Raw genomic sequence first — 18,277 nt, forward strand, 5'->3', positions numbered from 1 at the left:
CACCCCGGCAACCGCCCGGCGCGCGGGGCCGGGAGTCCGGGCCTCGCGAGGGGCCCTTGGGAGTCGGAGCGCGGGGGGCCGCGGCAGGCCGGGCCCCGCTTACCTGTCCAAGGTCTCCACGCTGGGCTGCCGGGAACCAGCGGCCGGGCCCCCCGCGACCCGCGGCGGCCTCCAGCTGCCCGCCGGTCCCGGGCCCGGACCCCCGGCACCCTCGCCACCCGCCGGCGCCGCCGCTGGCCGGTCCATGGCGCGCCGAGCCCGCCGCCGCCGCCGGGAAGCCGCAGTCAGGAGGGAGCGGCGCCTGGGGGGTCTCGCCGCGCACCTCCTGCGCTGAGATCCGCAGCCCGCCGGCTCAGGCGGCCGCCGCCATTAGCTGTCACCTGGTGGCCCCGCTTACCCACAAGGCCGCGCGCGCTGGGGTGGGGAGGCTGGGGTGGGGCGGGGGTGCGCTGCGCGGGCGGCTGGGGCCAGCGCTGGGCCCCCCACCCGCATCAGGCCACCTGGGAGCCCGCCGGGGGAGCCGGGACGCGGGGCAGAGGCCTGCGGGCTTGAGCAACCTGGTCACGGCTCAAGCCACTTGGGGTCAAAGTCTACCAAGGGGTGATGCAGAACGTGCTTTGCGCAGGAAACTATTACCAGATTGACTATATAGATTCAGGGTGTTTAAAACAAGTTTAGGGAAATTCAAGGATTACAAATGATTTGTTTTCATTCAATTTGTCGTCCCAGAAAAGTTTTGGGGTGGGGGAAATTCAGACCCCTGGTCTTGACATCTCCAAGCAGGAGCAGTTCCATACAGTTTAGCAATTCCTCCCCACCCTGCTCCTCCCTCCCTCCCACAAAAGCCACCTCCCCAGCATCTGGAGGGCAACCAAGTGTTCTGATGCAGCCCTCCTCCTCAGAACTTCTGCCCTAGATTTATATGAAGACTAACATTTAACTTCTGTCGGTTAAATCACCACTATGAAAATCAAGGCAATATCTGATGATAAAGGCATTTAGGACATTTGATTCCTGGACTAGACTTATTTCCCTGCTCATTTCACTCGAGTTCACATATCCAACTTCTCATCCTCTGTCAACTCGCCCCTGATTTTGTTGGCAGTGATGACTAAGCCCCTTAGCCCATGATTACCCTGGTTATGGACAGCAGACCTAGGGCCCTGCTAAAAAGCAGACCTGAAGACATGGCGTTTCCACTTCCCAGCCCACACCCATTTTGCCCGACCAGCTTAATAACTTCAAACGGAACTTTGAGGATGTGATGCTTGAGCCTCAGCAGCCATCTTACATACAAGATGGGGTGAGCCTGGGGTGAAAGGGCAACAGGGTGAGGAGGGCTGAGAAGAAGGACGGGAAGATCTCCAGACACACTGCAGACCTACCTCCTGCAGTGTCCTGGTTTTCCAAAATTGTTAAGTCAAATGTTTGACCCTCTATTATAGACTGAATGTTTATGTCCCTCCTCCTCAAATTGAGATGTTGAAGTCCTGACTCCCAATTGATAATATTTGGAGATGAGGCGTTGGGGAGGTGTTAGGTCATTAGGATGGGGCCCTGGTATGATGGGATTAGTGCCTTTATAAGAAGAGACACTGTGCATGAGCAGGCACCAAGGAAAGGCCATGTGAGGACACAGTGAGAAGGCAGCTGTCTGCAAGCCAGGAAAAGGGCTCTCACTAGGAACCAAACCCTGCCAGAACCTTGATCTTGCACTTTCCAGCCTCCAGAACTGTAATAAAATAAATGTTGATTGGTTAAGCCTCCTGGTGTATGGTATGGCGTTATGGCAGCCCAAGCAGACCGACACCCACTTATAGTCAAGTACTTTCTTACAAGGAGCTGCAAGCATCCTGGCTGCCTTGAGATTTCTCAGAAAGAAAATGTTGAACTTTTAAACATATTTTAAGGACCACTTTTTTCGAGGAGGATTAGACCAAAGAAGAATTCACTATGACACTATCAGACTTTCTGTTCAGTTAAGCAAACTTAGGACTTACAGGACAGCGATAGAATGTGACATATCCCTGCCTAAGAAGCTCACAGTCAAGGGAAGGAGACAGACACATTAACAATGACATTACAGGTGGGTAAATGCTATGATGGGGGTGAGCACGCAGGCTGTGGGAACACCTAGCCCAATCCATGGGGGCAAGGAGGGTTTGGACTGCACTTAGAGAAGTACTACTGCATAGTCCCTCTGTGGTAGACTGTACCTGCAAAGACAATTTCAGTAATATCCACCACCCCCATGCTCTTCTGCAATGTGACCTTACACTCCCACATCAAAAGGTATAGTATTGTCTATGTCCCCTCCCTCTGAATGTGGACTGGCCCTGTACCCTTTTTTGATCAATAGAATGTGACAGAAGGGATGTTACGTCACTTCCCAGGTTAGACCTGAAGGGATCTGCAACTTCCACCTTGACTCCTGGGAATACTTTCTTGGACTCAGCTGCCATGCTGTGAGAAAGCCCAACCAGGCACATGGAGAAGCCCAGGCAGATGAGAACCAAGGCTCTCGGCCTCCCGCCCCAGCTGAGTTCCTCAGGCAGCAGCCAGCCATGTAATGAAGCCATTTCAGGCCTTCCAGCTATTCCAGAGGCCCAGCCAACACTATGTGAAGCTGGAGACTCATTCCAGATTTTTGAGTAATAATAATTTGTTGTATTAAGCTGCTAGGTTTTAGGGTGGTTTGTTTGTTTGTTTTGGTACAGCAAAGAGCACCCAAACACTGTTCTTGGTGTCTGGCCCAGAGAAGTAATCCCCCCTTTTTAGTGCCCGTCTGCTCACTCAGCTGGGAATCCAGGCCCAAACCCTCCCCGCCCTGTAAGGAAGGTGGTTCCCCCTATTTGGTCTGAAGCTCTGGAGGGCCTGAGATTTTTCCCTACTAGAAAGCTGAAAAATTTAGCCTGCCACTACACTTTGATACTCTGACAGAGAACATGAAGTCTCTGGGTCAGAAACAAAGGCGGTTTATTATTCACAGCCAAAGCAGCAGCCAGGGCATTGTCTTGGACTCTTTTCCCCTCTTGAATGTGGCCTGGCCCTGTGAGCTCGTTTGTCCATAGGGGGCCAGATGGTATCTGCACATGCAATGGGGTGCATGACAGAAGAGGAAGCCCAAATGTGGGGAAGTCTGATCTTCTATGGGGTTGCTAATGACCAGTGTGTTCTCCCTTTCAGAGGGAGCAATTGCCTTAGAATCAAATCTCTTTACCTTTACTACACTGAACTGGCTCCGTGGAGGGAGACTTCTGTAAGTTTGACTATGTGGAATTGTCTCCTTATACCAATGTTCTTAACTTGGCTATACATTTAGTTGCTCAGAGGACCTGGCACATGCAGAAACCTGACATCGCCATGGAGAATTGTTTCCCAATACACGAGTGTCCCAAGCCCCTCTGCCTTGCACGGCCACATCAGGTTCTACCCAGAGTTGTTGGGTTGACTATCTGCCTTCCCAGGAATCACTTAAGGGGTCAGCTGTCTGCCTGTGTGGTGGAAGGCAAGGTGAGGAGTGAATTGTCAGGCCGATGCTGGTGAGATACTAGAACACCGGCACTCAAGGGGCAGGTGAAAGGAGAGGAGCCCTGGAGGAGCTTGAGGCATTGCCAGAGATAAGGAAAAGAGCCAGGGTGGAGAGAGCCTGGCGGCCAAGAGAGTAGAGGGTTTTAATGAAGGAATGATTCAGAGTGTCAAGTGGTGCTGAGACATCTGGTAGGAAGGGGCAGAGAAGTGGTCCCTGCAATCAACCATACAGAAGTGGTATGGACTTTGATGAGAACATTTTCAGGGGACAATTGGAGCGGGAGGTGAGGGTTCAGAAATGACTGGGAGGGTGTATAAGTGAGACTTCTCCAGAGAAACAGAATCTATCTCTCTGTCTCTACCCCTATATCTATATAGTCATGCGCTACTCAATGATGGATACGTTCTGAGAAGGGCGTAGCTATGCGGTTTTGTCACTGTGCAAACATCAGAGCGCACGTACACAAACCTAGATGGTCCAGCCTGCTGCACACTCAGGCTACACGGTGCAGACTATCGCTCCTAGGCTACCAACCTGCACAGTATGTTAGTATACAAACCAACATGCGATTAAATCGAGCACAAGAGAAAATGATGCCATCAAGAGAGGCAGTAAACACGAGACGTACGAGGCTGCTGCTGGGGTGACACGGCGTATTGTTTGACGGCAAACTTTTGTCCTTGCAAGTAGAAAGAGGACACTCTAACACAATGATAAAAAGTATAGCACAGTAAATAGATAAACAAGGAACACAGTAATTTATTATCATCAACAATTATGTACTGTACACAATTGGATCTGCTAGACTTTTATACAACTGGCAGCACAGTAGGTTTGTTTATAGCAGCATCACCACGGACACGTGAGTAATGCATTGTGCTGCGATATTACTATGGCTACGATGTCACTAGGCAAAAGGAATTTGTCAGCTCCCTTACAATCTAATGGGACCACCTTCGTCTATGCAGTCCATCTTGACCAAAACGTTGTTATGCAGAGCTTAACTGTAACGAGATTTATCATGAGGAATTGGCTCCCTCAATCCATGGACACCAAGAAGTCCCATGCTCTGCCGTCTGCAAGCTGGAGACCTAGGAGAGCTGGTGCTGTAGTTTGAAGACCTGAGAGCTGAGGAGCCGCTGGCAGAGATTCCAGTCCAGGTCTGAAGGCCTGAGAGGCAGGAGCACCGAGGGCAGAAGATGGATATCTCAGCTCTACAGCCAGGCAGAAAGAGAATTCCACCTTCCTCCACATTTTTGTTCTATTCTGTCCTCAGTGGGTTGGATGAGACCCCTCCCCCGCCACCGGCCCTTGGGGAGAGGGAGAGATATCTGCTTTACTCAGTCTGCTGATTTACCAATTCAAATACTAATTTCTTCCAAAGACCCTTGCAGACACACCCAGAAATAATGTTTAACCAGATATCTGGACATCCTATGCCCAGTCAAGTTGATGCATATAATTAACCATCACACAGGGGAAGAAAGGGAGACACTGAGTGCAAACCAGTTAGTCCCAGAGCTTTGGATTCTATGGACCAATAAAATGAAAACAAAAACAAAACCCACAGGGATCTCCCAACCTGAGAGGGGCACGGGATGTGAAAGCATCAGAATACAGAAAATAAAAGACATACTTCATGCATGCAGGAGCCCAGCACAGAAGACACTGCATGCTCAGGAGCCAAGCCCTAGAGAAAACTATGCTCTGCAGGAGGCTAGCAAGTGAGGCACAGCAGACCTGGAAGGGAAACAAAGCCCTTTCTCCTGCAGCATCTCTCCAGCACTCTCTCCAGACAAGGATTGACATTGTGTCCATTGGTAAGGGAGACATATTTACAAAGCCCACCTCCATCACAGAGCAGTTAAGCACGGGTGGATTTAGAGCTGAGAGGCAATGGAAAACCGGGGCAGAGACTCACAAACTTGCTGGGTTGGAAGACACACTACAGTACTCACATTTCTTCCCATTTCCAATCCACATCCCACTGGATGATTGAACTCCCGCTACAAGATCCCGTCAGGCACTGCTCCTACAGGTGTAGAGGTGAAGAAAGAGATTAAGCATACTGTTGTCTGAAGCCTCAATCGATACACCACCAAGGTGTTCCAAAGGAAGCTGACTCCACAGTCAGTGATGAATCATTTCAATGGCATCTATTTAAGGATGCAATTGGACCAAAATGCAGGCATTGCCTAAAATCGTAGTTAAACACTTGGTGCTGGAATAGCTATACAAAATTACCTGGGATGCCTTTTAAAAAATTAATAGATTTCCTTCTTTTTTGGAGCAGTTTCAGGTTTATAGAGAAATTGAATGGAAAGTACCGAGTTCCTATTACTCCATCACAGCTCACCCTCCCCTAGTTTCCTTTATTGTCAACATTTTGCATTAGTGTAGTACACTAGTTACAACAGATGAGCCAATTGTGACACATTTTTAAGCAAAATCCATCATTTCTATTAGTGCTCATTCTCTGTGTTGTGCATTCTGTGGGTTTGGACAAATGTGTAATGGCATGTGTCCATCATTAAGGTATCATCTAGAGCATTTTCACCGCCCTACACCTCCTCAGTGCTCTGCCTATTCATCCCTGTCTCCCCACAACCCCCGACAACTACTGCTCTTTTTTCCTGTCTCTATAGTTTTACCTTTTCCAGAATGTCATATAGTTGGCATCATACAGTATGTAGCCATGTCAGATGGGCTTCTTTCATTTAGTACTACGCATTTAAGTTTCCTCTATGTATTTTCATGGTTTGATAGCTCATTTCTTTTCAGTACCGAAGAATATTCCACTCTCTGGGTGGACCACAGTTTATTAATCCGCTCACCTACTGAAGGACAGTTTGGTTGCTTCCAAGTTGTAAAAAATTATGAATAAAACTATGAACACCCCTATGTAGGTTTTAGAATGGATGTACATTTTTAACACCTTTGGGAAAATACCAAGGAGCGCTTGTGCTGGGGGCATGATGAATATGTTTAGTTTCGGGGACCGCCAAACTGTCTTCCAAAGTGGCTGTACCATCTGGCATTTCCATCAGCGATGAATGAGAGTTGCTGTTGCTCTATATCCTCGCTAGTGTTTGGTGTTGCCAGTGTTCTGGATTTTAGCCAGTCTAATAGGTGTATAGTGGTACCTCATTTTAATGACATGATGTTGAACACCTTCACGTATGCTTAATTGCCATCTGTGTATCTTCCTAGGTGTTCTGTTCACATCTTTTGCCCACTTTTTAATTGGTGTTTTGTTTTCTTATTATTGAATTTTGAGTTCTTTATATATTTTGGACAACAGTCCTTTATCAGATATGTTTTCCAAAGATTTTCTTCCAGTACGTGGCTTGTCTTTTTCTTCTCTTAACAGTGTGCTTCACAGAGCACAAGTTTTTCATTTTTATGTGGTCCATCTTGTCCATTTCTTTCTTTCATGGATCATGCTTTTGTTGTTGTTTCTAAAACCTCATTGCTAAACCCAAGGCCTCCTACATTTTATTTCTTTAAAGATAATATGCATGATAATTTTACAACCTGTATCTAGTGGTGTGCTGGTAAAGTTTTCATTATCAGCTCTCTGAAGGGAAAAACAAAACCAAAAATGGTTTAGAGCACTTGCTGATTTCTGTGGTGTAAAAACTCCCACCCTAGCCAATTTCAAACTACCACCTTGACATCACTGATTAAGGAGTTGGAGAGCCGTGTTCACCACTGGTTCTCTTGAGCCCCTATGAGTCAATTCAGCACACCACTGCTTGTATCCGATAATCCAAATAATTTTACAAGTCCTCTCCTGCTGTGTGCTGTTTCTGTAGGTTTTTACTGAGGGCTTTCTGTCTTTGCTATTTCTTACTGTGAGTGATTCATTCTCTTGGGAAAATTGTGAGAAATCTTAGAGGCCTAGAATGAAGGCATGTTTCTCTAGAGAGTATTTGCATTTGCTCCTACCAAGCACCTGGGGGCGCCACAAGACTGGTGCCTGAGGATTTCTGAATTGCGGAGGTAGAGTGAATTTGAACTGTGTACACCAGAGAGCTCGCTGTTCATCCCCACTTCTTAGGGATGTTTTCATCTTCTTCCCCCTCCTCTGCTTCGGGCCAATTTGAAATACCTTACAGACCCAGAGGAGTGCGTGTAAGAAAATTGAGCTAATCAGGCATGGACTCCCTCAAAGTCTCTATCCACACCGCATTAGTTTCCTATTGCTGCTGTAACAAATTACCACAAACATAGTAGCTTCAACAACATAAAGTTATTCTCTGACATTCTGTAGGTCAGAAGTCTGACACAGGTCTCACTGGGCTGAAATCAAGGTATCAGTGCCTTCTGCAGGCGCTGGGGGGAATCCATTTCCTTGCCTTTTCCAGCTTCTGGAGGCCGCCACATTCCTTGGCCCACGGCCCCTTCTTCCATCTTTAAAGCCAGCAATGGCAAGGTGAGTCCTTCTCACATGGCATCGCTCTGACACTGAATCTTCTTCTGCCTCCCTCTTCCACTTTTAAGGACCAGTGTGATCACATTGTCAATCCAGGATGATCTCCCCATATCAAGATCACCTGATTAGCACCCTTAATTCTATCTGCAAGCTTAATTGCCCTTCGCTATGGTGTCTCCCTGAAAATAAGACCTAGCCGGACAATCAGCTCTAATGCGTCTTTTGGAGCAACAATTAACATAAGGCCCGGTCTTATAGTAAAGTAAGACTGGGAATATAATATAATATAAATAATATATAATAAATAATAATATAATAAATAATATACTATAATAATACCGGGTCTTACATTAATTTTTGCCCCAAAAGATGCATTAGAGCTGATTGTCCGGCTAGGTCTTATTTTCGGGGAAACAGGGTATGTAAGCTCACATATTCCCAGGTTCTGGAGACGAGGATGTGGACATCTTTGGGGAGACGTTATTCGGTTACCACACGCCTCCATAAAACGTTTTCTCATCAGCACCCATTCTCCTCTTCTGTATTGCCGAAGAACAGAAGTCCCTTGTGTTGTTCAAGGCCAATCCCTTTCTGCCTATATCCCTGGGCTCATGCCCACTCGGAGGCCTTGTTCTATCAGGCAACAGCTCTCTTCCTCTATCGTGAATCTCTCACTGGCTCCTTCCTCCCCATACATCATCACATTTAAGTCTGTTCCTTCAAAAAGCCCATTTTCCTGGTCTTCTCTCCCAATAGCTATTATCTAATCTCCCTCCTTTCTTTCTAGGCAACACTCCAGAAAGATCAGCACACACTTCCTACCCTTCATTCATTTAGTCATTCATACATTCAAATAATTATCTATTGTGTGTACCTACCATGTTCCAGGCACCCTGTTGTGCTTAGAGTGTAATGAGAAAGAAAGACATTCAACAAATAATTTCAACCAAGTATGGCAAATGGAATGATAAAGGACATATAGAGTGCCAGGGAAGCTTCGGGTGGGGGGACGAAGGACAGTATTGAGGGGCAGGGCATTGGGGAAGACTTCCATAACTGAGTGACATTTAAGCTGATAGAGCTCTATTGATATTTGTTGAATGAATGACAGCAGGAGGCGGGGCTACTCCTCTTCAGTTTCTTCTCCTCTCTTCACTGTAGCGTGGCCCCCCTGCCCTGGGATTTGGAACACAAGCCATAGCACCTCCTTGCTGCTTAGTGGTGCTAGAGCAGGCCTGCTGCCAAAGTCACAGAGTTGTTCAAACTGGGCTCATGCTTCCCATAGCTGCTTGACCTAGAACCTGGGCCAGTGACTTTTAACTCCGTTATTTGGCTTCTGCCATAATGAAACAGCTCTCACATATGTCTGCCAGGGACCTCCTACTATCCAAATTGATTAGACATTTTTTTCATCCTGAATTTACCAGCTCTCTCAGGCTAAGCACTTGCTCTTTGAAATGATCTCTTCTGTTACTTCCCATAATACAACTGTTTGCTTCTACATTGCTTAGACCTTCCTTCTCCATCTCATTCTGGATGGGTCTCCTCTTCCTCAGTCTGCCCCTTAAAATCTGGAGTTGGGGCTCATCACTTTTCTTCACTCACTTGCCTGGGCACTGTCATTCACTCCATGGTTTTATCCCCCAATTTGTATTTCTATCCCCGATTTCTTTTGTGAGCTTCAGGCCTTTATACTCAACCACGTCTTGGATGCCTGTCCTCCTCATATTCAGCATGTCCCAAACTGGCTTCAGCACCGCCTCTGTTTGCTCCTCCGCTGATACTCCGTTTCTGGAAATGCTACCACTTGCCACCCCAGTGCCCTAACAAAAATGTATCATCTTTGACTTCTTTCTCACCTCTTCTTTACAATCAATCACCAACTCCTGGTTATTTTTCAATCTGCATCTCTACTCATCTGTACTCCAGGCTGTCTTCCACACCTGGTCAATTACAATAGCCTGAAGCTGGCTTGTCCCCATTCTTGTCACCCCCCAAATGGCTGCCAGAGACTTACATTTTATCATGTAGCTCCCATGCCCCAAAGCCTTCAATAGCTTTTAGGGCATGGAGAACAAAGTATGTAAGTTAACATGGCCCCTAAGGAGCTCCATGACTGACTCCTGCCTACCTCTCGATCATCTGCCGACCTCCCGAACTGTTAAGATACTAAATGTGTTATAATAAATCACTAAGTTTGTGGTGATTTCTTACAGCAGAAACAGAAAACTAATACATGAGGCAAATGCCATCTTGTGCCATAAATATTATGTGCACAAGCGATTAAAATGCATTTCTGAGAAGGGCTGTGTTTGGGGGTGTAAAGAACCTTTGAAAATATGCAGCCCATACCCTTGCTGAACGGATGGACACTGAGGTCTCCTCCCAGGCCTCACACCTTCCATCCAAGTAGTGCAGAGCCCAGATGAGAATCCAGGTGTCTCCGCATCCCGACCAGGGTTCTTTCTAATACGGGCTTGTGACTTAAAGCTCTGGAAGTGAGGTGAACAACTTTCTTTTGTAATTTATGTACAATGCACTGTGAATCGTAGTCAATTTCAAAAGCACATAAACATTAAACACTGTAAATGAATAAGCCATGTTCTCCAAAGCTACTAGAAAAACAAACTGTTAGGCCTTAATGGTCATGTCTAAACTTTTAGCTACCCTACATGGTTTAAATACATTATTGCCTTTGCTTTTTTTTTTTTTTTTTTTTTTTTTTTTTTTTTTTAATATTTTTTTATTTTTTTAATTTATTGGGGTGACAATTGTTAGTAGAATTACATAGATTTCAGTTGTGCAATTCTGAATCACATCATCCATAAATCACACTGTGTGTTCACCACCCAGAGACAGCTCCCCTTCCATCACCGTACATTTGATCCCCCTCACCCTCATCCCCCACCCCCCAACCCCCTTACGCTCTGGTAACCACCAAATTACGTTCCCCAGATTAATTTTCAAACCCCGTGGCCATCCTGTGGTCACCGACTGCCCTCCAATCCCCTCACCCTCCCCCCCACCCCCTACTCCCCCCGCCCATCTAGCAACCCTCAGTTTTTCCTCATTGTCTCCCAGTTTCTGATTAGTTCATTCACTTATTCTTTTCTTTAGAATCCGCAAATAAGTGAGATCATATGGAACTTATCTTTCTCTGTCTGACTTATTTCACTTAACATAATGTTCTCTAGATCCATCCATGTTGTTGCAAATGGTAAGATTTCTTTCTTCCTTATGGCTGCATAATACTCCATTGTATAAATGTACCACAGTTTCTTAATCCAATCATCTACCGATGGGCATTTTGGTTGTTTCCATGTCTTAGCTATTGTGTATAGTGCTGCAATAAACATAGGAGTGCATAGAGATTTTTGAATTGAAGTTCTGGATTTCTCCGGATAGATACCTAGGAGTGGAATTACTGGATCATAAGGTAGTTCCATTTTCAGAATTTTGAGATACCTCCATACTGTTTTCCATAGCGGCTGCACCAGTCTGCAATCCCACCAACAGTGCACAAGCGTTCCCTTTTCTCCACATCCGCGCCAGCACTTGTTGTTTGTTGATTTATTGATGATAGCCATTCTGACTGGGGTGAGGTGGTATCTCATTGTGGTTTTTATTTGCATTTCTCTGATGGTTAGTGAGGTTGAGCATTTCTTCATATGTCTGTTTGCCATCTGAATGTCCTTTTCAGAAAAATGTCTCTTCAGGTCCTCTGCCCATTTTTTAATTGGATCGTTTGTTTTTTTGGAGTTGGGTTGAGTAAGTTTTCCATAGATTTGTGATATTAATCCCTTATCAGATATATCACTGGCAAATATCTTTTCCCATTCAGTAGGATCCCTTCTTGTTTTATTGATGGTTTCCTTTGCTGTGAAAAAACTTTTTAGTTTGATATAATCCCACATGTTTATTCTTTCTCTTAGTTCCCTCGCGCGAGGGTGTATATCAGTAAAAATCTTACTCCGGGTAATGTCTGAGAAGTTTCTTCCTATATTTTCTTCTAGGTATTTTATGGTTTCAGACCTTACATTTAAGTCTTTAAGCCATTTTGAATTTATTTTTGTATATGGTGTAAGGAGGTGGTCCAACTTCATTTTTTTGCATGTGTCTGTCCAGGTTTCCCAGCACCATTTATTGAATAGACTGTCATTACTCCATCGTACATTCTTGCTTCCATTGTCGTAGATTAAATGGCCATATAGGCGTGGATTTATTTCTGGACTCTCTATTCTGTTCCATTGATCTATGTGTCTGTTTTTATGCCAGTACCATGCTGTTTTGATTACTGTAGCCTTGTAGTATAATTTGAAGTCAGGTATTGTTATACCTCCCACTTTGTTCTTATTTCTCAAGATTGCCTTTGCTATTCGGGGTCTTTTATGGTCCCATATAAATTTTAGGATTATATGTTCTATTTCTGTGAAAAACGACGTTGGCAGTTTGATAGGAATTGCATTGAATATGTATATTGCCTTAGGCAGTATGGACATTTTAATTATATTAATTCTTCCTATCCATGAACATGATATGTGTTTCCATCTATTTATATCTTCCTTCATTCCTTTCATCAGTGTCTTATAATTTTCTGAGTATAGATCTTTTACTTCTTTGGTTAAATTTATTCCCAGGTATTTTATAGTCTTTGGAGCGATTGTAAATGGGATTGTTTTTTTAATTTCTCCTTCTGATGTTTTATTATTGGTATATACAAATGCAACTGATTTCTGAATATTAATTTTGTATCCTGCCACTTTACTAAATTCATCTATCAGCTCTAATAGCTTCTTGGTGGAGTCTTTAGGGTTCTCTATATATAGTATCATATCATCTGCATACAATGATAACTTTACTTCCTCCTTACCAATCTGGATGCCTTTTATTTCTTTTTCTTGTCTGATTGCTGTGGCAAGAACTTCCAGAACTATGTTGAATAGAAGCGGAGATAATGGGCATCCTTGCCTTGTTCCTGATCTTAGGGGGAATGGTTTTAGCTTTTCCCCATTGAGTATGATGTTAGCTGTGGGTTTGTCATATATGGCCTTTATTATGTTGAGATAAGATCCCTCTATTCCCACTTTCTTAAGGGTTTTTATCATAAATGGCTGTTGAATTTTATCAAATGCTTTTTCTGCATCTATTGATATGATCATGTGATTTTTATTTTTCATTTTGTTAATGTGGTGTATCACATTAATAGATTTGCGGATGTTGAACCACCCCTGCATACCAGGAATGAATCCCACTTGATCGTGGTGAATGATCTTTTTAATGTATTGCTGAATTCTGTTTGCTAATATTTTGTTGAGGATTTTTGCATCTATGTTCATTAAAGATATCGGCCTGTAGTTTTCTTTTTTTGTGGTGTCTTTGTCTAATTTTGGGATCAGGGTGATAGTGGCTTCGTAAAAAGTGTTTGGGAGTCTTCCCTCCTTCTGGATTTTTTGGAAGAGCTTGAGGAGAATTGGTGATAATTCTTTTTTGAACGCTTTGTAAAATTCACCTGTAAAGCCATCTGGTCCAGGGCTTTTGTTTGTTGGGAGACTGTTGATTACTGATTCAATTTCCGTGGTGGTAATCAGTCTATTCAGGTTTTCTGTTTCTTCTTGAGTTAGCCTTGGAAGGTTGTACGCCTCTAGAAAATTGTCCATTTCTTCCAAATTGTCAAATTTGTTGGCATATAGTTGCTCATAGTAACTTCTTAAAACTCTTTGTATTTCTGCAGTGTCCGTTGTCACTTCTCCTCTTTCGTTTCTGATTTTATTAATTTGGGTCCTCTCTCTCTTTTTTTTAATGAGTCTGGCTAATGGTTTGTCGATTTTGTTTATCTTCTCTAAGAACCAACTCTTGGATTCATTGATCTTTTGTATTGTTTTTCTGGTTTCTATTTCATTTAATTCTGCTCTGATCTTTATTATCTCCTTCCTTGTGTTCCCTTTGGGCTTATTTTGCTGTTCTTTTTCCAGATCCCTTAAATGTGAAGATAAACTGTTGATTAGTGATGTTTCTTGTTTCTTTAGGTAGGCCTGCAAAGCTATGAATTTCCCTCTTAGGACTGCTTTCGCGGCATCCCAAAGATTTTGGGTCGTCGTGTTTTCATTTTCATTTATCTCGAAATATCTTTTGATTTCTTCCTTGATCTCCTGCTTGACCCATTCATTATTTAGTAATAAGTTATTCAGCCTCCATGAATTGGTGTGTCTTCCCGTTTTTTTCCTGTAGTTCATTTCTAATTTCATAGCATTGTGATCAGAGAAGACAATTGGTATGATTTCAATTTTCTTAAATTTATCAAGACTTGTTTTGTGGCCTAACATATGATCTATCTTGGAAAATGTTCCATGTGCGCTTGAGAAGAAGGTGTATTTTGCAGCATTGGGGTGAAATGTTCTGAAAATATCGATTAAATCCAAGTGGTCCAATGTATCATTTAAGGCTGTTGTTTCCATATTGATTTTCTGTCTGGAAGACCTGTCCCTTGTGGTCAGAGGTGTGTTGAAGTCCCCGACTATAATAGTGTTACTGTTGATCTCTGCCTTTATGTCAGTCAGTACCTGTTTTATATATTTAGGTGCTCCTATGTTGGGTGCATAGATGTTTACTAGGGTTATGTCCTCTTGTCGGATCGATCCCTTTATTATTATATAGTGCCCATCTTTGTCTTTTAGTATGTTCTTCATTTTAAAGTCTATTTTGTCAGAAATAAGTATTGCAACTCCAGCTTTTTTCTCGTTTCCATTTGCATGAAATATCTTACTCCAACCCTTCACTTTCAGCCTGTGTGTGTCTTTTGTTCTGAGGTGAGTCTCTTGTATACAGCATATACAAGGGTCTTGCTGTCTTATCCAGTCAGCCACCCTATGTCTTTTGATTGGAGCATTTAATCCATTTACATTTAAAGTGATTATTGATAGGTACATAGATATTGCCATTTTTAAATTTGTAGTTAGGTTGTTTTGATCTTTCTCCTATTTACAGAAGACCTTTTAGTATTTCTTGCAATGCTGGCTTGGTGGTAATAAATTCCTTTAGCTTATTTTTTTCTGGAAAGCTCTTTATCTCTCCATCAACTTTAAATGATAGCCTTGCTGGATAAAGCAATCTAGGTTGTAGGCCTTTGTTTTCCATCACTTTAAGTATCTCCTGCCACTCCCTCCTGGCCTTCAATGTTTCTGTAGAAAAATCATTTGATAGTCTTATGGGAGTTCCCTTGTATGTAACCCTCCGTCTTTCTCTTGCTGCTTTTAGGATTCTCTCTTTGTCTTTAAGCTTTGCCATTTTAACTATAATGTGTCTTGGTGTGGACCTGTTTGGGTTAATCCTGGTTGGAACTCTCTGCACTTCCTGGACTTGTATGTTGGTTTCCTTCATCAGGTTGGGGAAGTTTTCAGACATTATTACTTCAAATATGTTCTCAATCCCTTGCTTGCTCTCTTCACCTTCTGGTATTCCTATGATGCGCATGTTGTTGCGCTTGATGTTATCCCAGAGGTCTCTTAGGCCATCTTCATTGTTTTTTATTCTTTTTTCTTTTTGTTGTTCCGTTTGGGTGATCTCTGCTACCTTGTCTTCTAAGTCGCTGATTCGATCCTCTGCTTCATCTAGCCTGCTGGTAATTCCTTCAAGTGAGTTCTTAATTTCGGTAATTGTGTTCTTTAGTTCCAACTGGTTTTTCGTTATGATTTCTACATCCTTCTTTATGTTTTCTCTAAACTCGTTTGTTATGATTTCTACATCCTTCTTTATGTCTTCTCTAAGCTCCTTAAACATTCTTATCACCAGTGTTCTGAACTCAGTCTCTGAGAGGTTGGTTACGTCTGCTTCATTTGGTTCCAGTTGTGGAAGCTTCTTCTGTTCTTTTATTTGGGACGTGTATCTTTGTTTCCCCATTCTGGCTGACTGTGTTTATTTTGATATATTAGGTAGATCCCCTAGAGTTCTTAGTTCTTGCTAGGTTATCTTGTGTAGTATGTGTCCTTTATATTTGACTCGCACCACGTCGTCCTCCTCTGCGTGTGCTCCAAAGGTGAGTCTTGTGTTGTGTACACTGTCCCGTTCAAGAAGATCTTTAATTGCTTCCCGCTAATGAGCAGGTGGGGTCAACTCCTGGGCTGACCTGCCGTGAGACTTGGCTCTGCCCCCCGCAGGGCACTCTGCTGCGTGAGGGTTGACCACCCCAATGTGATTTGGCCTCTATGGGCTCCAGAGCCTGCCGAGAACCCCCTCTAGGTATGTGACCTGTAGGTCAACCCCGGCTGCACTCCGATTTGGTCTGGAGTTGGCCCCCAGATATGCCGAGTCCCGTGCCACCCAAGCTGGGCCCCGGCAGGGAAGTCCCAGAACAAGGCAAATCACCAAGCACAGCAGCAACGACAACAGCAAAGAAGAAGAAAAGAAAAAAAAAAAAAAAACAGCCGATAACCCCCGCTCAACACAGGCAAAGATATCAAAGATACAAGATAAAGCAAAACAAAACCAAGCAAAGCAAAACAAAGCAAAACAAAAAGCAGCGACCGTCTCGGCCTGAGCCCATCAAGCAATGACCAGGTTGTCCTCTGCTGTACCAAAGAGCCCCCTGCTTATTGCGCAGGCAGAGCCGGTCACCTGGTGCTCAGAGAGACTTTGGGACTGCAGACTTAAAAGCGTGGGCCTGAGGGGTCTGGATGATAGTCTCCACAAAGTCAGTGCAGCTTCTGCCCTTGTCCGCACGTATGCACACCGAGAGGAGCACCACCAGTCCTTTGTCCAGAGCTCGTGAGTCCTAGGGCACTCCTTCAGTGTGTGTGTATGGGTGCGGGCAGGAGATTTCTGATCTGCTGACCGTGCCTCACAAGCTGGGCCCTGGCAGGGCAGTTTCAGAACAAAGCAAATCACCAAGCACAACAACAACAACAACAACAAAGAAAAATATCAAATACGTTCACATGCAAAAACCACCTGATAACCCCACTCGACAGAGGCAAAGATATCAAAGATATAAAGACAAAGCAAAACAAGACAAAACAAAGCAATACAAAAAGCAGCGACAGTCTCGGCCTAAGCCCACCAAGCAATGTCCAGGTTGTTCTCTGCTGTACCAAGGAGCCCCCTGCTTATTGCGCAGGCAGAGCCGGTCACCTGGTGCCCAGAGAGACTTTGGGACTGCAGACTTAAAAGCGTGGGCCTGAGGGGTCTGGATGATAGTTTTTACAATATCAGTGCAGTTTCTGCCCTTGCCTGCACAAATGCACACTGAGAGTGGCACCACCAGATATGTGACCAAAACTCTTGAGTCTTAAGGCACCTCTTCAGTGTGTGTGTGTGAGTGCGGGCAGAAGATTTCTGATCTGCTGAAAGCCCAGAGCTGCGCCTGCCTCACTGCTGATCTCCGGGTGTGTCTCGGCCGCTGCACCCACCCCACCCTAGGCAAGCCAGGAAGGGTGGGGGCTGGAGATGGAGGGGTCTTCACTCTCCCAGCCCAGCCGTGCGTCGCCCTCTTCCCGCAGGCCAGAAAAGGTGGTGGCTGGGGGTGGAGGCGTCTCTTCTCTCCTAGCGCAGCCAAAATCACGCACACTGCCCAGTCTGCCTGGGTCAGGGCTGCCCGTCAGGCTTCCCAAAGCGTGAGCGTTAGATACCACTTCTCAGTTCAGGGGCCGGTTTAAGTCTCTGGAAGGGCGGGGTAAGATTGGGAGGGCAGGGCGGGGGGGAGGGGCCCAGGTATGGAGACTGCGCCCCCCCGTCCGCCGCAGGGCGCGCCGCCTTCCCGGCGGGAGAAATCAGCCGCGGGACGCAGGGAAAGCGCCCGCCTCCCGGTCTCTGCGCTCTGCGCGCCCGGCACAGCGGGGCTGCACCGCGGTTTCCAGTCCCAGTCTCTGGAAGGGCGGGGTAGGATTGGGAGGGCAGGGCGGGGGAGGGGCCCAGGTATGGAGACTGCGCCCCCCGTCCGCCGCAGGGCGCGCCGCCTTCCCGGCGGGAGAAATCAGCCGCGGGACGCAGGGAAAGCGCCCGCCTCCCGGTCTCTGCGCTCTGCGCGCCCGGCACAGCGGGGCTGCACCGCGGTTTCCAGTCCCAGTCTCTGGAAGGGCGGGGTAGGATTGGGAGAGCAGGGCAGGGGGGGAGGGGCCCAGGTATGGAGACTGCGCCCCCGACCGCCGCAGGGCGCGCCGCCTTCCCGGCGGGAGAAATCAGCCGTGGGAGCAGGGAAAGGGCCTACCCCCGGTCTCTGCGCTCTCCACTCCGCCTGGGATCCCGCGCCTGCCCGGCTCCGTGGTTTTCGGTTTTCGCCCCCGCCAGCTGAGGCTCCGCTGGGGGCTGGGCTCTCCCGC

General features: G+C 45.6%; 1 protein-coding gene and 1 long non-coding RNA gene across 8 annotated transcripts in view; one reads left to right on the plus strand and one right to left on the minus strand.

The window, feature by feature from the left end:
* The window catches only part of MTMR1 (myotubularin related protein 1), a 62,790-nt gene extending 62,529 nt beyond the window's left edge, over positions 1-261 (minus strand). For 6 of the 7 annotated variants that reach the window (XM_033111139.1, XM_033111115.1, XM_033111130.1 and 3 more), the window contains exon 1: positions 104-261. In XM_033111139.1, coding sequence (XP_032967030.1) covers positions 104-246 — 143 coding nt within the window. In that variant the 5' untranslated portion in view covers positions 247-261. The remainder of the gene's footprint in view (positions 1-103) is intronic. The other variant, XM_033111149.1, reaches the window with a different exon arrangement.
* Positions 1-18,277, plus strand: part of LOC117025341 (uncharacterized) — a 39,927-nt gene that overhangs the window by 183 nt on the left and 21,467 nt on the right. Inside the window, exon 2 of the long non-coding RNA XR_004423583.1 lies at positions 2,394-2,566. This is a non-coding gene — a long non-coding RNA (uncharacterized LOC117025341). The remainder of the gene's footprint in view (positions 1-2,393; positions 2,567-18,277) is intronic.

Source organism: Rhinolophus ferrumequinum, chromosome X (genome assembly GCF_004115265.2).
Source record: "Rhinolophus ferrumequinum isolate MPI-CBG mRhiFer1 chromosome X, mRhiFer1_v1.p, whole genome shotgun sequence".
In the NCBI taxonomy this organism is placed as follows: domain Eukaryota; kingdom Metazoa; phylum Chordata; class Mammalia; order Chiroptera; family Rhinolophidae; genus Rhinolophus; species Rhinolophus ferrumequinum.